Source organism: Panthera tigris, chromosome E3 (genome assembly GCF_018350195.1).
Source record: "Panthera tigris isolate Pti1 chromosome E3, P.tigris_Pti1_mat1.1, whole genome shotgun sequence".
NCBI lineage: Eukaryota > Metazoa > Chordata > Mammalia > Carnivora > Felidae > Panthera > Panthera tigris.
In genome coordinates, this window is record NC_056675.1 from 23,329,065 (window position 1) to 23,350,906 (window position 21,842).

At 44.2% G+C, this 21,842-nt stretch overlaps 1 protein-coding gene across 9 annotated transcripts in view; it reads left to right on the top strand.

Moving 5' to 3' along the window:
* USP31 (ubiquitin specific peptidase 31) overlaps positions 1–21,842 on the top strand; it is a 100,163-nt gene that overhangs the window by 49,868 nt on the left and 28,453 nt on the right. For 8 of the 9 annotated variants that reach the window (XM_042972328.1, XM_007084162.3, XM_042972330.1 and 5 more), the window contains 4 exons: positions 1,257–1,482; positions 6,672–6,830; positions 8,274–8,426; positions 10,566–18,773. In XM_042972328.1, coding sequence (XP_042828262.1) covers positions 1,257–1,482; positions 6,672–6,830; positions 8,274–8,426; positions 10,566–12,136 — 2,109 coding nt within the window. In that variant the 3' untranslated portion in view covers positions 12,137–18,773. Of the gene's footprint in view, positions 1–1,256; positions 1,483–6,671; positions 6,831–8,273; positions 8,427–10,565; positions 18,774–21,842 lie in introns of those variants that run through there. The other variant, XM_042972336.1, reaches the window with a different exon arrangement.

The window sequence follows — 21,842 nt, forward strand, 5'->3', positions numbered from 1 at the left end:
TTGCTGATGAAGTGGGAGTGTCTGGGGTGACGGGCACAGGATCCCTAGGTTTTTAATCATAGTAAAGAGTGTCCCGACTGTATGCAGATAGCTGCTGTATGCAGATAGCCGAGGTTCAGAGCCCGGCCTTCTTCCACACACAAGCTGACCGATTTCCTTTGCCTTCTGTTTCTTTAGAAGAAATGTCCTCACCCTTCCAGCACCCAGATTCAAAACTGCAGTGTTGTTTTTGACTTCTTTCTTATATCCCTCCCGTGTAACCAGTCATCTCTTCAGCTTGGTTGTGCCTCTGCATTGCCTCCTGTGTGTGTCCCCTTGTCCCCATTCTTGCTGTCAGCCTGCCCGTTCAGACTTGTGATGCTTTCTAGCTGGTTGCAGTCACGTTGTCTTCTACTTGATTTCTTCACTTAAGCTGCTCCTCCCTTTTTGTCCCGTGCTGTGCACTGCTTACACAGCTTTGATGACGTTCCCTCCTCCCTCAAAGCCTCAGTGCTTGACTGCACGGCAAGGTCCAAATTCTCGGGTCTGACTTTCCTGACCATCCGGGGCTCATCCTCCCTTTCTCTTATGAACGTTTTCCTTCTCTTAATAGATCCATGGCTCCTTGGGGTGGGTGTTATCCATGCCCAATTAATTTCTTAGAGCTCCCACAGACACAAGAAACATTCAGAAAATAGCTAGTGAGCGGACAGTTGGATTTCAGAGGATTTCCCCGTGGCTAATGGAAGATACAGATTACCCGAGATTATCAACTAAATGAATTATTCTCAACTAAATGAATATATTAAGTCAATGTTAACTGTTACTGTGCTTGTTGGAGGAGGTGGGGAGGAAAAGGGTATACTACTTATCTGGTGGCTATTCTGTGCCAGCACTAACTTTGTCTTTCATGTACAGTTTTACTCCATTACTTTTCATGCCTCTTTGGCAGAGGTATCATGATGAACTGCCCAATACTGTCAGTTTGTAAGTTAAAAACCTAAACTCATCTATCAGATAAGGAAATGGAGACTCCGAGAGGCTCATCACCCCTTATATGTACGTCATTGCTTGTTCTGGTTTGAGTAGTATTAAAATTTGTTCCTCCAGATAGTTAAAACTGTTAGTGTGTTTCCTTATTTTGTACGTATCTTTGGAAACCATCAGATCGGTAACTCAAACCACTTGAGCTGTTAGGGTCCACATTTCACGCAGAATTGATCTACCATCTACTTGCATGAAAATATCATCAGAACTTGTTTTTCTTCTTGTAACAGGAAGGAGACAGGCGTATGAAACTTCAGAACATGGTCAAGTTCCCCTTGACTGGCCTGGACATGACACCTCATGTGGTTAAGAGAAGTCAGAGCAGCTGGAGTTTGCCATCCCATTGGTCTCCATGGAGACGGCCCTATGGACTCGGGAGGGACCCTGAGGACTACGTCTATGACCTGTATGCTGTGTGCAATCATCATGGCACCATGCAAGGGGGGCACTACACAGGTCTGCAGTGCGAGAGGCCGGGTGTCTGTGCTGACCGTTCCTTCAGACATGTTTTGCTTGTGACAGGGCTACTTTTGCTTTAGAACCTCACTTTCTCTTCTAGTACGCAGTCTGCCATCTTTGAGGGCAGTTTTCATCTGCTGGATCTCTGTCCAAGAGCAAATAAATGCAAATTCTTCCTTCTCTTCCTGAGTCGGACCATCCAGTAGCTGTGTGACCTGACTGGGGAGTGGTGTGTGCAGGTAGATCATGTTGTCTGGGTCACCAGGGGCTCACTTTGGTTACGTCACCCCCACCGCCATTTAGGGTTTCACTCCACTCCTTGACGTTGTCGCTTCTCCCTTATTTGGAGTGATTAGATGAACCGGTTTTATAGTGTCTTTAAGGTGATTTGGAAGAATTTTTTCTTTTTGTTTTAAAGCTAAATTTATCTTTTTCATTTTTAAAAGGGACTGTTCGTTATATGAAATTTATACACAAGAGAGAACAGTACCATCATCCATGGGCTCATCACTCAAAAATAACCATTGGTAACATTTTCAAAAAATGTGATCAATATACATATCAAAATTTACCATTTTCACGTGTATGGTTCAGTGGCATTAAGTGCATTTATGTTGTAGTGCTGCCCTCAACACCATCCATCTCTAGAACGTTTTTCTTCTTCCCAAATTGAAACTCTGTTAAACAGCAAGTCCCTGTTGCCTTCCCCCCCCCCCCCCCCCCCCCCCCCCACTCCTGGCCACTACTGTTCTGTCTCTATGAATCTGATTCTCTTGGAAGCTTCTATAAGTGGAACCTTGCAAGTATTTGTCCTTTTGTGTCTGGCTTACTTCACGTAGCGTAATGTCTTTAAGATTCACCCATGTTACAGCACGTGTCAGAGTTTCCTTCATTTTTAAAGCTGAATAATACTATCCCATTGTATGTAGGTAACATTTCTTCCAGTGTTTTTCTGGACGTTTTGGCCATTATTTTACACTCTTGTGGTTGTACTGGTATGTTCTGTTTAGGTGAACATTCATGGGGCACCTCCCGTGTAACTTGCACTGGGTTCACATCAGAGATGAATAGGCCTCAAACTGTGTCTCCTAAGAGTGTAATCGAGCAGGGACATATAGGACCACATGATATGTCAGATCAGTAATGTGTAATAGGTTGTGTGGTGCACAGAAGTGTACACAGCGGGAAGAGCAGGGGGCCAGTGGAGAGGGTGGTTAGAGCAAACTGGAGGCACAGGAGAAGCTGATGGGATAGTGGCCTGCACTTCAGGACTGTACCTGCTGACAGGAAGACAATAAAAAAGTTCCAGAATCCGAAGTGTGGTGAGATGCGAGGGGTGTGTGTATGTCCCTGCATCCCAGTCTTCACACTTACCTGTTGTAACAGGAGTATTCAGTTGTCGATGCTTAATTTGTATACACACTACTTTTTAGGACCGCAGGATATTCTGTTGGTGGAACTCTAATTTTATGTAGCCATTTCCTGTTGTTGAACATATCTACTGTTCCTGCTTTCTAACTTTGACCATAACACTGATGAACATCTTTTAGTTTACATTCTAGTTTTGTATTTCCTTGAGATGGAGTCTCAGAATTGGAATTATCCGTGATGAACACTGGGGAGGCACGCAGGCGTGGGGGCTCTTCCTTGGACATTCGTGTGTGTGGGGAGTCCATGGAGGGCACTGCTGTTAGTCTGGCCATCTGTGGGGGTGGGCGGCCAGGACTCGGAGTTTTACTTCCCTCACACTCAACACATTTGACATGTATACTTGCAGGCACTTCCTTTCTTCATGAACTCAGTGCTTCATGCTACAAGATTCTAGGGTGCCAGTGCTTCATAAAGGTCGGGGGTGGGGGTAGAGGAAGTCTGGCCCTACCAGCTGGTTTTTCAACTGTGTGGAGTTCCCTAGCAGTCAACCCTGAGACCTCCCTGTTGGGCTCCCGAACCCCTTTGCTGGCACATTCTCTCAACCTGCTTTCCCCATGGGATGCAGGAGACAGGGAAGGTGACTGGATACAGCTTGGAGCATGTCTCATAGTGGAACAGTTTGCTTTGCCTCTGCTTGCTCTAGAAGCACGCTCAAGGAGAAGAACGAATGAGATTGAGAAGTATAAGTCCCCAGAAGACAGAGTTAATATTAATTAAACGTTTAGATATATTTTACCTAGTATTTTGGCTTAAACCAAATTTAAAATCTGGTGAGACTATATTTTGGTCTTGCGTATTTTGTATTTATATTTGATGGGACCCATTTGTATAATAAATGTCGTGTGTCTAATTGGATGTTTGCCTTTGGGGTGTTACCAGTCATATCTATGTTCTTTGATACTGAGTCATAGAATTACACGCCCAGGGACTCTTCAGATGGAAAGGGACTTAGAAATGGTTTAATTTCACTGGTTAGCTGGTGTGGTAACACCTTTGCCAGCATCCCTGGTTGGTGTTCGTCCAGCTTCAGCTTTGGTAAAGAATGTGTCTTCCATTTATAATATTGTTTCTCAGGAAAGTAATGCAGTTTCTAGCAAGAAATTGTTGAGAAAAATGGGACAGTGCTGGATTTTAACCTATCATGTTACTCTTTAAAAAAAAAAAAAGTGAGGCATGAGCTGGGGCAGAGGGAGAGAGAATTGTAAGCAGGCTCTGCACTCCATGCAGAACCCAAGGCAGGGCTTGATCCTACGACCCTGGGATCATGACCTGAGCTGAAATCAAGAGTCGGACACTCAACCAACAACACCCCTCATGTTAATCTTTATATAGAGAAGACTTTGGAAAATGCCTGAAAACTCACAGGTACTTTGGAGGCAGCATAGTTTAGTGAAAGGAACGTGGGCTAGAGGCTAGACACCTCTTCGGAGCTCTGTGACCTACAGCAGGTAATCTTACTGGAACTTGGTGACCACGCCCGTGCACTGGAACTGCTCATGCCTGCCTCTCAGGGCCTGTGTTACCTAGGAAAAGCTTAGGCTCTTTCTGCATTATTTCCCCTTTGTGATGCTTAGGCCATACCACTGCTTTTCCAGTATATAACATGTTTAGGGTTTTAGTTTAGAGAACATTTTAAATACCCTAGTGTTGTTGAATTTGAGATACCTTGTTTTTAAGTCCTTGTTTGGATTTTTTTTTTAAGTTTATTTATTTTGAGAGAGAGAGAGGGCTTGAGCAGGGGAGGGGCAGAGAGAGAGAGAGAGAGAGAGAGAATCCCAAACAGGTTCCATACTGTCCATACAGAGCCTGATGTGGGGCTCGATCCCATGAAGCATGAGATTGTGACCTGAACCGAAATCAAGAGTTGGACACTTAACTGCCTGAGCCACCCAGGCGCCCCTATTTGGGGTTTTATTTTGTACTAGTTCTAGATACAATCAACTGGTACGTGTATAGCTAACTTGTGTATGGATTCTAGATCAAACTTCTATGAGGCAGAACCTGCCTGTTCTTTTTTAAAATTTACAATTTTTCACGACTCAATACTTATGTAAAAATACAGTAAAAATATCCTGGCAGTGTCCAGTTGCTATGAAAGTTTTTAAATGCTTATCTCAGTTTGAGTGCTTAGCTTGTTGTGGACTGGGACCAGTCTGCAAACCACAGTTTGAATAATACTTGTCTAGAAAACATTTGAGAAGCTAGTTCCAGGAAGAAAAGTGAGTTATCTAGTAAATACATTGTTAAACCATTAATGTGTTCCTGGGCTGCCTTAGTTGCCGTGCTGTGACTGGGAACAGACTGTCCTGGAGAGAAGCCTACTGATGCTAGTGCAGGGCTGCTCTGTTACCTTGTCCCGGGGGCATGTCCCACTCCAGAACAGCCGCCATCTCCCCAGCTGGGTCATTTATACGTTAGGCCTGACCTGCCCACTGACAAGTTGCTGTTTTACCAGCCCCGTGCTGCTTCTGTCTCTATTTCTCTCCCCTTTCTGGTCCCAGGAGTCCATGGCTGTACATGGCTTCCTTCCCCATGATCACAGATTCTTATTCTGCTCTTTTTTGGGACCTGTCTGGTTGTAACCCATCCTCGCCTGTATCCCCTTTCTCTCTTAAGGCTCCATACTTTACAAATGTCATTGTGGCCTGTCGAGGGAGTCACTCCTGGTGCCTCATGGGACCCTGTGTGCCCTGCCCCTCAGGCATTCAGCTAAATATTCTAGCCCTCATTTATTATTACCCCAATAAGTGGGTATTTTTAGGAAGTGTGATAAGGTACTCCTCTGAATCAATTTTATCACACCCTTTGATATATGTTTACAAGATCACGTGGCTTCACAAACACTAAGTTCTTGTCTTTTGCTGGTACTTGAATGTTCTTAATTTCTATTTCAGGGTTAGAATTTGAACTGGAGAAAAACACACATGCATTCCTGAGCTCAAGTGTTCTTAGTTTGCCAGGGCGCTTCCACTGGGCATTACGTTGTTCATACTACCCCTGAGGGAAGCAGGGTGGGATAGGGTTTAAGTGCAAACTCAGGGACTAGATACACCTGAAATGAGCTGGGCCCTGTCCTTCACCAGCTGCTTGACCTTTGGGCAAGCTGGTTAATCTTTTTGAACCTCTGTAAAATGAGAATAACAGAATAAATCTCATGGGATTAATTGAGGTATTTCGCACATAATAAGCACTAAACAAATACTAGCTGCTGCTATTATTAGTATCATTATTTCTAGTCCTATTTTCTATCTCTAATAAACACTGAAATGTGACAACATACTTAAATCAGGGTTTTCCAGCTTCAGCACTCTTGATAGTTTGGCGGGATAATTCTTGCTGTGTGGACTGTCCTGTGCATTGTGGAATGTTTTGCAGCATCCTTGGTCTCCACTCACTCAGTGCCAGTACTACCCTGTCCCCTAGTTGTGACAGTCAAGAATGTCTCCATTTGTTGCCGGATGTCCCTAGCGGTGCAAAATCGTCTCAGGTTGAGACCCACTGCCTCAAGTAAATAAGTACGTTGGGCTTTCTAAGATTAAGTAGAATTTTGTACATTTGGAATAGTTTGGAATGTCTTGAAACATTTTGCCTGAGCTCACAACCCAATTTGGATTTTTTACCACTTTGTGTGTAACTACGTGCGACCTTAAAAAGCTCTTGAATGCATTAGATGAGCCAAAGAGCTGGTGTCTGTGGGCAGAGTGGAGCGGCCGGTGCCCCCTCCCCTGGTACTGATGGCGGGCTCTTTTTGGCAGCCTACTGTAAGAACTCTGTGGACGGCCTCTGGTACTGCTTCGATGACAGTGACGTGCAGCAGCTGTCAGAAGATGAGGTCTGCACACAGACAGCGTACATCCTTTTCTACCAGAGGCGGACAGCTATTCCATCATGGTCAGCCAACAGCTCAGTGGCAGGTAAGGCCAGCCATTCTTCAGCAGCTTCTTCCTAGAGCAGAAGATTGTAATGGTCCAGAGAACTTCTCCACAAGGTCTCATGAGTCTGTTGTGTTGATCAGATAAATTCTCACATTTGAGTTTAACCTGGAAACCAAAATGACTGCAGTCAAGGAAATGGGGGTGGAATGTGCGAACCAGCAGAGTTCCCACGGAAGTGGGTAGCGCCAGTCTCAGAGTGAGCTTGCCATGTTTGCTTGTGGAACGAATGAATGAAAAAGCGGTATGGCTGCCACACTAGAAGCAAGAGGGAATGAGACCTGGCGCTGCCATGTTTCAGTCGCATCATCTGGAAGCACATCACATCCAAGCCACATATTTAAGCATCTGTAATGTGGGTGTACTAATAATATCTGCCTCATGGGGTCATTGCATGCATCAGATTACATAAATGTACGTTAGAGCCTTTTAGACAAGGTAAAAGCACCATTAGAAATCGTTCTTTTTCCCGATGAGGTCGGCCTGTTTGGTTGGAAGGGTTGAAGGCTATAGTAATGATAGGTGGGCTGGATTTAGCTGGATGGGGTTTAGTCTGGATGCAGCCACACGGTCCAGACAAGGTGACGCACGCTCCTTAACGCAGCGTCTAAGAGTCTGTGACCGACAACGGAGACACGGTAACATCGGATCATGTTAGAGAGTATTCACCCTGAATCTCCTTGAAGCTTGCGAGGGATTGGTTTGAAGCCGCTGAGAACAGGAACCGCTGAACCGAGTGAACCCCTGCTGGAGTGAAGCCCCACTCAGTGCACCCACCCCTCAGTAGCTGCTCACCCAGTTGAGAGAGTGAGAACTCCAGTGCTCTAGTGCCTTCCCTCAGTGCTTTCCAGATTCTGAGATATGCTTGGAGATTACACTCTCTTGAGGTCTACTTGAGTCTTGTTCTCAGTTTCAAGAGCAGTTCATGTTGCTCTGGAATTTAAGGGCATCCCTGGAATGGACAGTACAGATGACATACAGCCTAGGTGTGTGCATGTTATGTGTTTGTATGTTAATATTGTGAAAACGACTTAACAATTCCACAAAGCAAGCTAAGAAATAACGGTGCACTGCCACTTTTATTTGCTCCGTGTCAGAATTTTTACTGTGTGTGCTTAGAACGGTGCCTGGCAATAGGTGCTTAATAACTATTTGCAGAATGAGTACAGATGATTCTGTTGCCAGCACTTAAGATTTGCACTTTGCATTATGAAGTGTCCGTGCCAATACTTGCATTTTATTACTATAAACATGAGCTAGTCTGCCCTCCTTCTTTTCATCTTGATGGGATATTCAAGCAGGGGTCTGGGAGGTAAGACTGACACAGGCCACCCCAGCTCAGGCGCTGCCCCTTCACACGAGTGTGTGTCAGGGAGCCAGCCTGGGACTCCAGCCTGACCCCAGTGCCTGCTTCCTTTACTGCAGGCTCCACCAGCTCCTCCTTGTGTGAACACTGGGTGAGCCGGCTCCCGGGGAGCAAGCAAGCCAGCGTGACCTCCGCGGCGTCCTCCAGACGCACCTCTCTGGCCTCATTATCCGAGTCAGTGGAGATGACCGGAGAGAGGAGTGAAGACGATGGTGGGTATGGGTTTTGTGACAGATTTCCAAAGTGGCATCTCACAGACACGGCACAGGGTCCCTCACGCTTAGGAGCTAGGCCCCAAGAAGATTGTCGGAGAAGGTAAAAGGGCTGTGTGGCTGTACGGTCATAAGTACCATTTTATATAAACCTGGTTATTTGCTTTTCCTCTGTGAGCTCTAGGATGAGTTTCTCCTTGTACTTCATTATTTTCTACTTCTAAGGCTTAGTGTGGAGGCTGGAGCTTTAACTCTACAATAAGGGATACATTTCTTTCAGAGCGCTTTCCAAAGTGCTCAGTGCTTTGCCCAGGGCTGCCTGGCGAGGAGTTGCTGTGCTCGCCCAGTGTGGGGGCTTCCCGGCTCTCAGCTTTTCCCCTTTCCACTGCCGTTTCCTTTACAGGAATTTGTGGCATGTTCTTTTAAAAAAGTGCAGAAGCATCTAGAACAGAAACACTTGACTCTGCATAAAAGAATTCTGAAGATGGTCACAGTACGGATACTTGGGGAAACACAATACAAATAGAACTGTGGGGTTTTTTGTTTTTTTGTTTTTGGGTTTGTTTTTTTTTTTTTTTTTTTTTTTTTTTGTTTTGTTTTTTACCTTCACTTACACTTGAGTAATGGCAGCCCTCAGTTCTGACAGGAACCCCAGGTGGTGTGGGAAGGATCAGGCAGCCCTAGCATTGAGGCTGGAGGAGGTGAGAGTGAGCTCAGCTTCTCTAATGAGGACAGTGACTCATCTCCCAAGCCTGCAGCCAGCATGTCGGTTGCTGTAATCTGCATCTAGTGATGGGTAATTGTGAGACCATGAAGTGAAGGAACACTGCAGGAGGGTGGACGGGGGCCGCCAGGCCAGGGAGGTCTGCCTCATTGTAGCTCCAGGCCCGCTTGCTTTTCTGGCTTGTTGCCTTTCTCTTTGTAAAATAACAAGAGTACTGGGCCAGAATTGCTAACAAGCTCCTGATACTTTATGAAAATCCGACCACTGAGTCTTTGCTTTTTCAGGTAGAGGTTTTTCTCAACACAGCTTTTTAAACTTAGAATTCACTGTTGTTTTAGCAGTAAGTTGGTTTGCCCCTGGTCTGTTTTTAGACAGTGTAGTTGGTGAGATCAGTATCCTCTTAAGCATCATCATCACAGTGGTGCCGGGGGGTGCCCACAGAACAGAGCCTGTCTCCGAGGATCTTATCTGGACAGAGCTTTATAAATACTGCAGCCACAGTACCAAGTGTGTATGGAAGTTAATTTAGAATCTTTTCTTTGGAAGGAAGTTTTAAGGCACTCAGAATAGAAGTATGTAGTTCTAATTGTGAACATTTTCTTTGGAAGTTTGAAATCACTCAGGATAGGAGTGTATTGTTCTAATTATGATTGTCATCTCTAGAAGTTTGAAGTCAGGATAGGAGTGTATCGTCTCTGTTCTTTTTCACCGATCTGCTGTTATACTCAATAATGACAGGCCAAGCTGCATGTGGCATTGAGTTGGGGGCAAGGGTTTGTGTTTCTGGTATTAGCTCTGCCTCTAATTTTGTGTAATCTCGGGCAGAGACTTCACTTCTGTGGGCTCGGGCTCTGGATGTCCTTAGCTGGGTCAGTAGCTCACATGTACTGTGCATGTGTGGAGTGCCAGGTGGGCACAGGACTTTCAGGATTTTATTTAGTTCTTACAGTAGTCCTGTGAGTTAGAGCAGGGATCAGCAAGCGACAGCCTATGGGCCAAGTATGAGCTCTGCCTTTATTTGTAAATAGGGTTTTATTGGAACACAGCCACTCCCATTTGTTTATGTGTCTTCTCTGGTTGCTTTCGTGCTGCAGTGGCAGAGTTGAGTGGTTGGCCCACAAAACCTAGAGTGTTAACTGGGCCTTTCCAAAGGAGGTCTCCTGACCCCCGACGTACAGAAAGAAGATCGATAGTTTGCCGATCCCTGAGTTGGAATGTCCCTATTTTATAGATAGGGGACTGAACTCCAAGAAGTTGCAGTCGTGTGGCTGCTCCTTGACCCCAGACATGCTGGCCCTGAAGGTCATGCTCCTGTCATTCCACCAGGCTTGCCTTCCTTCCATCTTCAGTATCTTAAGGTGTTGCTCAGACATGTTTTCCGTGTAGCTTAATGCTGTTCTCTCTGCTGCATTCAGGAGGTTTCTCAACTCGACCATTCGTGAGAAGCGTCCAGCGTCAGAGCTTGTCATCCAGATCTTCTGTCACCAGCCCCTTGGCCGTTAACGACAATTGCATTAGACCTTCTTGGTCCCTGTCTGCTAAGCTGCAGATGCGCTCCAATTCTCCTTCCCGGTTCTCAGGAGACTCTCCGATCCACACCTCTGCCTCCACCTTGGAGAAGATCGGGGAGGCGGTGGATGATAAGGTCTCCATCTCTTGCTTTGGCAGCTTGAGGAACCTTTCTAGCAGTTTCCAGGAACCAAGTGATAGTCACGGCCGACGTGAGCACAAGGCTGTGGGTCGGGCCCCTCTGGCTGTCATGGAAGGCGTGTTCAGAGATGAATCAGACACCCACAAATTGAACTCCGGTGTTTTAGACACACAGAGCAAAAACTCAGCACAAGGGGATTGCGTGCCCCCCATCTCCGATCCTTTTGATAATAATAACCAGATCGCTTATGTGGATCAGAGTGATTCTGTAGACAGCTCTCCAGTCAAAGAGGTGAAACCCACGAGCCACCCAGGCTCCCTTGCAAAGAAACCAGAGAGCACAGCCAAGAGCTCTCCCAGCTCCAAAGGCGCTTCTGAGCCAGATAGAAGCTTGCGGAAGGGGAGACCAGTCTTGGCAAGCCAGGAATCATCTCTTTCAAGTACGTCCCCTTCTTCTCCTGTTCCTGTAAAAGTTTCTATAAAGTCCTCCCGCTCCCGAAGCAAAGCAGATTCTTCTTCCAGAGCCAGTGGACGGCATTCCTCCCCTGGCCCTGCCCAGCCTAGAAAGGAGTCCTCCCCCAAATCCCAAGACTCCGTGTCATCTCCTTCGCCCCAGAGGCAGAAGTCCTCTTCCTCCCTCGCCTACACTCCTTCCTCCGCATCTGCCAAAAAAGCCCCCGGCCCTGCTGCAAGGGGCCCCTTCCCTCCTGGGAAGAGCAGGACTTCAGACAGGAGCTTGAGTAGAGAGGGCTCCAGACAGAGCCTGGCTTCTGACAGAGCCAGCGTCACCTCCAGCTCCAAACCCAACTCCCCTCGGGTGAGCCAAGCCAGGGTGGGGGAGGGCCGAGGAGACGGAAAGCACGTCAGGAGCTCCTCTATGGCCAGTCTGCGCTCCCCCAACACAAGCATGAAGGCTGGTCTGAAGAGGGACAGCAAGTCAGAGGACAAGGGGCTATCCTTCTTCAAGTCAGCCTTGAGACAGAAGGAAACCCGGCGGTCAACTGACCTTGGCAAAACAACCTTGCTCTCCAAGAAGGCCGGCAGTAGCTCTGCCAAGTTGGCCAGTAAGAATGCCGTGGATGACAAGGCAGAGAAAGGCTACCAGCCTGCAGGTTCCCAGCAGCCAAATGCAAGTGCAGTTGGAAAAGAGCAGCTTGTCTCCAAGGACCCTGCTTCCGCTAAACATTCCCTGCTGTCCGCTCGCAAATCCAAGTCTTCCCAGCTAGATTCTGGAGTGCCCTCATCTCCTGGTGGCAGGCAGTCTGCTGAGAAATCCTCGAAAAAGTTATCTTCTAGCATGCAAACCTCTGCACGGCCTTCTCAAAAACCTCAGTGATGTGTCTGCAATCCAAGTGTTTTATCTGTAAAGATGTTTATTTATTTAGAACCCCTTCCCCCCCACCAAAGCCCTCTATGCTTTTGTTTTATATGTTTTAGGTCACGTGCCTGACGTGCGAGTGTGTGTGCGTGTGTGTTTATGTGTGTGTATGTGTGTGTGTAGAATTCAACTGCAAATTGTTAAAAGCGTCGCCTTATTCTGCCATTGAACCAAATAACAGCCATAGGCAAAGTATTGATACCAAGCTAACTGGAATCATTGTAGACGAGACCCTGGGCGGTCCCTTTAGCAATTGTACATATTTCTTTCTAGAGAACTCTAATGACTTTCGTTGGACACTAGGGTTTGGAAACCTGTGGACCAGTTAAGCTGTCATTAGTGTGTGCTGTAGAGGGATCAGTTATTTGACTTGGGTTTCATCTGAGCAGGATTTGTCCTCACAGCTGATTGTCGTGTGGCACCAGGAGCTCTAAAAACTGTGACACTAACAAACAAACCGAGAGAAGACTGTTGCTTTCTGCACTTTGGCCCCATCTACCAGTCTCTGTGAAGGGCAATATTTTAACACTAATGTTTCTCAGGTATATACTCAGCTAGTCTAGGGTGGATGTGCATCAAGCAAGAGGGTTAACCAAGAAGGTGGCCTGTGGGTGACTGTCTTTTCTCCAACTGCCACAGATAGAAGTTTCTAGAGGTAGAAATGAAGTCCTTCATAACTGCAGAGATGGTGTACTACACGCTATCTTGGTTCTTTGGAGATGTCCTAAGGGGTGGCAAGTTGGACGGCCAGAAAGCCAGTCACTAGTTAATTTTGTTTTCCTTCTAAATTTGCTAGCTAAGGCCATTGGGATTTTGAGATGTAGTAGAGCAGATAACACCTTTGAAAGATGCCTGGAAAAAAAAAAAGGATTCTGAACCGGATGCAAGAATTTGTACCATTTCCCTTCTCTGGTGTTGCTTGTTCCTTGTGTTAGAAGCCGACAGCTCCATGCTGCCCTGGGTGCACATGCCCACGTTTCTTATACCTTGGGGAGAGGAAAGATGTTGCCTGATGCCAAAAGTCAGTTGATGGTGTGTTGGAGTGATGTGTGACAAAGTATTACGTGTGTGCTTCTGATCTGCCTGGCAAAGTTACAGACTGCTTTTCAGTAAGTCATTTATTTTTTCTTAGTGGTTAAGATTTCATCTCTTACCCAGAACTCACAAGCAGGATTGGAGCATGTTCCGTCTGGCATTGTCAGTGAGAAAACAAGGGAACCTCACAGAAATCTCACAGATAAGCAAGATCATAGTTCTTCAGGCTTTCTGGGGGTATCCTGGAAATTCTTAGCCTTTTTTTTTTTTTTTTTTCCATTTTTCTATTTTTTTTTTTTTTTTAATGTCAGGAGAGCCATGGTCCTGATTCTCTTTGAATAGCATTTGTCACTTTGCCATGAGATACAGCATGCTAAGTTTATATGCTTTTAAATATTAACTTTTAAAAAAAAAATCATAAACTTTCCAGTTCTTCCTGAATTCTTGGTGCACAGATCCATTTATAATCTCCCTTTTCAGTATTGCTGTGTGTGAAGTAATTAGAGCACATACACATGCACAGCTATGAATTCTGCACTGCCTTTTGTTTTGTTTTCTCCCCATAAATACCTCTTGGGAAATATTTCCAGTGGGTTTCTTAACTTTATTTTGCTGCTATTTGAGCATTAGCAGGTAACTTGCAAGTCCGGAGGCCATTTTATGTTGAGGGTAGCTGGAATTTTAGACCCTTGCAATATTTAAGAGTTAGATACTCAGCTTTGTGAAAGTTACCTTGTGCTCTGTGAATCTCATCGAACGTGAGCCTGTTGCCCAGTGCACTCAGTCCTGTACTCGCCCCTGCACCGGGTGTCCCTGTTTCACTGCGCAGGTGGCTGTGGGTTCCTAAAGCAGCATCCCTCTCCTCTGTCGTAGTGTAACTGCCGCTGACTGGCTGCCTGCAGTGGTGTTATCGCTGCCAACAGCACACCAACAGCCCTGCGAATGTTTTGCCACTGCTGGTTTTTCTGTGTTGCTTTTATTTCCTGGAAAGGACGCACCAATAATGGGATCGTCGGTAGCAGGAGTTTGATTTGAGCCTTTTTCTTTTAATAGGTAAATCTCATTTGAAATCTCCTACCTGAAGCTCTGAAACAGTCTTAGAATTAAAGTTTGACTACACAGACGGTTTTAATAACACCTTTTCCTGAGGCTGTTATCAGTTAAGCATTAATAGAATCTGGTTTAATTTTCACGTGGCAAATATTTTTATTCTTGTATCCTCCAGGAATGGATTTCCCATTATGTCTAGTGTCTTAAGCACACACACACACACACACACACACACACACACTCCAAAAAACCACCTCTACAAATTTCTTTAATTTTCTATGGTATCTAGAAATAAAATTTCAGTATCAGTAAATTATATGTCTATGGAGTTTAGTCCTTCTTCCAGATTTAAATGAAAAATACTGTGGTATTGTCAAGGTAACTTTAAGCTATTCTTTCTGTGCTTGGTAAACAATGAAAATCTCATCCCCAACTACTAGGTATAACCTTTAAGACACAGGAAAGAAGATTTGCCCAGAAGTTTGGAGGTGTTCTTTGAGGTGTGAAATACCTTATGGGAAAATTATTACTTGATTCAATTCAGTTGTTTGGTAAGTTAGGGACTTGGTGTTTGCTTTGCTTTTTATTTTCCTGGTAGCATTTGGCACAGAAGCACATCTGCTTTGGGGTTAAAAATCATCTGTTGAGGATGGTGGGCCTAGGTTTCTGGTTGACAACTGAGTGGGCCTGACTAGAGCAGTCATTTCCTGGTGGACACAGAATAATCCCTGACAGTAGTGTTACTCTGTAATGTTTGTTTGCTTTTAAAAAACTTTATTTTTGATTTCTTTTCCTGTAAACATGCAGTGCACTGAGGCTATTCCATTCCTTAAGACAGCCCTATACCTTGCCTTTGTAATCTCTTATATAACGTGGAAGCACAAAGAAACTGCTAAGCTCACGTCATCTCAAGATCATCTCCCAGCCCTTGTATTTTCCCATCCTAAAAGCAGCCTAACTGAAAGTAAGTCATACCTCGCTGGACCAGTAGAAATGGATGTGGGCGTATTTGTGGTCTGGTAAAACATTGTAATTATCTGTGAGGCTGTCCTAAACTCTTGCAATCATTCTTTCCTCTCTCATTCATTCATTCTGCAAACATTCGTTGAGGGCCTGCTTTGCTCATAAAGGCAAGCTGAAAGCTTCAGGAATTTGCTGTAGCTGAGGAGCCCTGGGAGCACAGCCGATGAACCAGGGGATGCCGGTGAGGCCCTAGATGGAGTGACGGTCCCCCGAATAAAAAGATCAGGTGGATTCTGGTGAACCGGCCAAGGCCTGTGGTCCTCTTGAGCAAGTCTCTCCTGTTCTGGAAACCAAAAGTGCCCTTCTTCATCTTCAGAGACATTTTACTCTTACATCCACTTTTTCAGACTGAGCTGTCTCTACGAGTTAGCGGTTGAAAATCCATTACAGAATCACTTTCCATTAGAATTTGGTCATCCACATTTGTTTGAAATAGATGTGGGGATTGGGGGGTGGGGGACAAATTGCCATCCCTCTAAATAGCTATCATGCTAAAAAGTAGGAACAGTATGTAAAGGAAGCAGTAGTGGCAGCCTTTAGGAAAAATGGAACAGAGAAGAGCTGTGAACAAAGCTCACTTATTTCAAATAAACATGTTTTTAAAAATAGATTGACATCTGATGTTACATTTCATTCTGACAAATTACTGAACAGCTGACGTTATTGTTTCCTATGTAGGTTATTAGAATTATTGGATGCTATGATAATTAGTGTTTCTGGGTTGGATTTTTGAGATAGTATGCAAATCATAAGCACAGTTTCAATAAAACACATATTCTGTGAGGCATGTTGAACTTGTATTATTTGGAATTGAGAAGAGCAAAACTTGCTGACAAAACAGTGCCCGTATCATAAACAGAAAGTAGCTGTTCCTGCACAGACTGTCCGTCTTTACTTTCATAAAGGGTACATAATTGTTAAACCCGACTACATCTTTTGGGGGGAAATCCTATGCTTTTATTTAAATGAACACTTAGTGTTTCACACTGCCTTTTGATCAACTCTCAAAGTGTTTGTTTTGCAGCTGCAATTTGAGCGTGACCGGTCATTTCCACACCCCCCACCCCAAGTAATGAAAACAATTTTGCATGGCCTCCATCTAACCCAGAAAGCATGTTCTTACCACCTATGCAAACAACGAATACAAAATGTGGGGTACACTAAACGTGAATTTTAAAAAAGGCGATTCTTGGATTATGGAGCTCTATTTTTGAATTTGTAATTTTTTACATGTGGCTTAATCATCAATAGAGAAGAGCATGAATGTGTTTTCTTGTTTTGCTTTGCACATGTTTCTCTTTGCTGATTTTTTTTTATCGTTGGCAAGATTGTATGAAAATAAGTATTTTGCAAGCACGAGTGGAATTGGACATGTTGAACACACACGGGTTTATATACTGTATTTAGCCTGAAGACTTTCCTAAAGTATTTTGTTCTAAAAATAACCTGCCATTTTCTATAGATTTTAATTTTTTATATCTTCTAGGGTTCTATCGTGGTCACAAGGAGAGAATGTGGCTTCTAATAGTGCTAACAATTTTTAAATGCTTTTGTAGAGACTTAGAGCTGTTTTGGAAAGCTGTGGAGCTTCCCAGCCACTGGTCACAATAAGAATAAGCTCATGGAACTTATGGTAGCAGTCTACAGTGGATTAGGTTCTAGATCCATCTCACATTCATTTAAAAACTGGTGTTTCCCAATTTTGGAGGGAAGGGAGATCCATTGCAGGCTCGGGAGGCTTTTTGAGTCTCATACGTGTACTTTCCCCAAGATTCTGTTGAGCCTCTTCTGAATGACTTGTCTGAGATTCTGATACCCAGCATTCACTAGAATCATCTAGAGAACTTTTAAAAATGCTTGGGTCCCACTTCCAAGCTTTTGATCTAATTAGTATAGGGGCAGGTCCCAGAAATTGCCGTACATTTTAAAGCTCTTGGGGGTTTCTGATATGTAGTCAGAACTGAGAACCACTGTGCTTACACCATCCCTATGGTGAGAATCACTGCCATGTGAAGCACTCAGGAGTGACTCAGACTCCTCTGTTTCGTTGGAGAAGAAAGGAAAAAAAGATTGAGAATTACTGATATTAACATCCTGTTTGAAATAAGGGAGCCTTTCTGATTTGAGGCCCTGTTTGGGAGCTTGGAGCATTTTGTGGGCGGCCCAGCACTTTTGCCACTCTGGTGGGATTTGGTGGTCTTTAGTTTGCTAGATGAGACAGAGTTCCCTGTGGGGTGTGCATCTTTCCCAGAGCCTTTTCCCTGGATGCCGCCACAGGACCAGACCCACAGAGGAGTAGGGAAGTCATCCTGAGTTTAAAAATGCTGAAGTGAAGCCTTCAGTGACTTGGAGAACCTGTCCTGATTTTGATGGAACAATTGTTTCTGTAGTAATTACAAATAGCCGACTCCAGGCTGCCACCTAGTTTCCTAGTTAGCTCATTCTCTACTTCTCCACAGGGTAGTTTCAGGAGTGATTTTACTTTTAAAATGACTGTAAAGCATTTTGTTTGGAGCCTTTTTTTTTTTTTTTTTTTTTAGTAACCCCCAGTATTTATTCTTGTAATTAAAAAAAATCAAATAATACTCATCTAAAAATGTGGCAATAACGTTACCTATGGAGGCAAATGAAATTTACTTTTGATCTGTGGTGAGCTGCACTTACAACATCTTCAAAGTAGTCTGCTATGCTTTTTCAGGTGGTTTCATCCTGTTGAGCATTATGCTGCCTACCAAAAACAAAAACAAAACACACAATTTACCTGGTGTTTTCAACATTTCAAGGAGTGAAGATCTAAGTAGAAATCCAAATTGGAAATCCTCCTTTAGAAAAGCCCCTTGAAGCAGAGTTCCCTGTCGCGACGGTGAAAAGGCAGTATGGTTTCCTAGGTGCTATTCTAAGTGGTGTGGTGTCATGACATCAAAGGGGAAGTCAGATCCAGTGTTTTCTGAAGCTCAGGTTCTCTTCTGTAGGCCTTTCAGATACGTGTTTATGTTCCCTATCGGTTTGCTCACCAACTGTGCCTCTCACCACTGGTTAAAATCGAATTCAAGCCCCATTACCAAAATCGTTTCTTCATTGAACTCCTCAGTGTCACACTGGAATTTGTGTAGTTGTCCCACAAGCTGCATGTCCTGTCACTGTACACGCAATGCTTTGGTACTGTTCATGCACCATTCGTAGTGATTTCTGTATGATTTTCTTGTTTTGTTGTACGGTAATAATGGAAGGCAGGATGTCTTTCCTTGAGGCCGAAGAAAAGTGTGTCATTTTAAATTATTTTAGAACAAGTGCATGAGATGTGTCACTGACTTCTGTTATTTATTTGTATGTTTTATTATTCCAGGTGTATGCACTTTTAAAAAGCAAAATTTATATTTTTATGTTTAAAACGTTTTATTTCTGGAACAGCAGTTGATTATATAGTATACAGTTGGAATTAAGAGAAAAGTGGAAAATGTAACAATATAATAAATTTATTACATGATGCCCTCTTTAAGCCATATTCCTCTTTCTCCCCCTTACCAACATGTATATTTTTGGTATTGACTAGCCTTGAAAATTAAGCAGAAATTATCTTTGTACCACACTGATCTCTACAAAACTCTTTAGAACCGTAGTGTTAAATGAAAAAAAGCAAGTTAACAGAAGGATATAGATACTCTATATGTAAAATTTTAAAACAAAAAAATCACATCTATGGTTAATTTAATTTTCACAGTTGGGGATTATTATTCCCACTTTTCCAAGAGGCAGAATGTCCTCGGCCATGGGGCCGAGCAAGAACTCACAGTCTGGCTTTCCAGTGAAGGAGCCATTCTTTTCTGTGCCCTCTCTTGTGCCCGGATAACCTCCTTTTTAACTGTCTTGTTCTGATAAAATGTTCTCCACGGTCTTTACCTGCCCTTAGGACAGGACTCCCTGTTGAGGATGTCACATTACTTATGACCACTTGGGGGCACCAAAGATCACCATCATGAAATGGAATTTAAAAGTCTAGTGCGTGTGTGTTCTATGCCTGACTGTTGAAATGCTTATTCATTATGAATTGAGTGCATTTTCAGTGAGCAGGGGTTTCAGTTTATATGAGTACCTCACCAGCCATCATTTTTCCTGGAAACTATTAAATGGAGGTCATAGAGGAGATCTTGTTTTCTAAAGCACAGCATGATGATTTAGGGTTAGGGCAGGGAAACCCTTCCTAATCCAGGACACGTGTGAACCACATGCCCTAAAACCGAGGTGCAGCACTTACAAACCTCTCTAATTTTGAATACTAAAGTTTTGCTTTAGGTTCTCTAGAGAGTTTAACCATGTAGTACACTGATTGATTATTCAGGAAGCTTCATTATGCCTGAAAGTATTTGCACGTCATGAAATACATAGATTTAATAGTTCTGCAGATATTTAAAGATCATTTTGTCTCCATAGAATTTGGAAGATTATTTTTAAAAATTTGAATGATTAGGTCTCCCTGTACACCTTTCTGTCCTCTGTCAGTCTTCCCGGAAAAAGAAAGCCCTGGGCCCTGGACCACATGTTTTTGTATGCCCAGGGAGTGATTCTAGGCCACTGTAACTCTGCAGGATGTGGCTTAGGCCTGTTCCCCACCCTCAGTGTCCCTTTTCTCTTTCTGAGGCATGCTCCTGCGTTCTTCCAAGTGAAGGTTTGGGTTTTCCTTTTTGTAGACCTGGGTCTCAGGCATCTCCACCCAGGTCACCTGGGAGATCACCTCTCTCTGGGTGGGTTGGGTGTATCTCATTTAGAACCGTCTGGAATTCAGTCTTGATTTGGTCTGGTCTTAGCCATGTTTCTCATCCCCTGTCAACACTTGCTACTTGGAGAGAGGACCAGGGCTCTCTCCCAGAGTGATAGGTTTTTGCATCACGTCATATAGCCTGATGGCCTGGCACCTCATTTCTTAATGAACGTTCAGAGATGTGATGTTAATTTGACTTGCTCTTTGTGTTTCTAACAGCTTAGTTTTTCTTGAAGTGAGAAGGTGATGTGAGTGAAACCAGGCTCTCCTGCACTTCACCTCTGCTTTGGAAGAATCCACAGAGGCCCACAGCATACAGATCGAGTTCCCAAGACTCAGGGACCGTGTTGGATTCGTCATCCCTTCAGAGAGTGGGGAAGGGAAGGCACGTGTGGAGATAGTGCCGGGTGGCTGAGGATGGGCAGCGCCAGCTCCGGGGTTTCAAATCCATACAAGGCTGTGGTGGGAAGAGTGCCCCTTCACTGTGGCACTCAAAATTGAAGTCCTGATTCCTTCAGTTAGCAGTGCTTCCTGTGTGCCCAAATGCTGAAGGAATGAGCCCTGAGGGCACCTCCGAGACAAGCCTTCTAGGCAGAATTCCAGGAAGTGGGCTGGAAGAGGGATGAGAACATGGAGATGCCTTGAGAGAAGAGCAATGAGTAAATGGTGTGGCGGGTAAGCACTGAAATGTTAATTATCCATAACCAACTTGACCCCCTGACTATCTCATCTCTTTCATGGCTCTACTGAGATGTCACCTCCATGAGGCCTTCCCTGACCACCGTTTTAAGACATTGCAACCTGCTTCATGTTCTCTCCCTCCTCCCTACTTTATTTTCTTCATATAACTTGTCACCAACTACCAAGGTCTATGTGCTGTCTATCTGTAACATCGTCTACAATATATATGCAACATCAGTCTATCTGCAGTACATATGCAACGTATAGTCTATCTGCAACATAAAATGTATTCAGTATATTTGTAATATTTGGTCTATATGCAATGGTATATATGCTACATCAGTCTATAAACAATAAATATGCAATATATAGTCTGTATGCAGTCTATGTGCAATATATATGCAACATAGAGTCTGTACGCATGTATATATGCTCAGCTCTGTGGCTTGCTTACCTGTTTTGTTCACTGCTCTTTTCCTGGTACTTTACAGAGTGCCAGGCATATAGTAGTGAGTATCCAAATTAATGGATTTGTTTGAGTAATCCACTTAACCATTCTGAGTCCCCTTCCTATCTGGAAGATGAAGAACAGTACCTTGTCATGGAGTTGTGAGGGTTAAATAGGAAGATTCCCCATACAGTCCAGGACAGTGCCTGGCATTGAAAAAGCCCTCAGGAAATAAGTGCCATTCCTACATTATAATAACAATAGGGATGGAGAGAGGGACTAAGCCTAAAGGGAGCTTTACAGGGGAGGGGTCATGGGAACAAAGCTCACACATTGTTGACTGGGGAAACTGCTTATAGTTTCCAAAAACCCCAGGAATCCAATTTTCCTGGAATGTCGGGCAAAAAGGCAGGAAGCAGTAGATGGAGGGGGAAGGGAGGCTGGCAGAGGCCTCATCTAGAAGGACCTTTATTGACCTACTACGTTTGTCGTGAAGCAAATGAGAATCCAGGAGAAATTTTTAATTTAGGAGAAAGATGAGATCCAGTTTGTGCCTTAGCACGGTCACCATGGCAACGATGTAGCATCAGCGAGCCTGGGTTAGGAGCTTGTTGCAGGAATCTGGGTGCAGTCTGTGGAACACTGATCTAAAACGGTGTTGGGTGGAG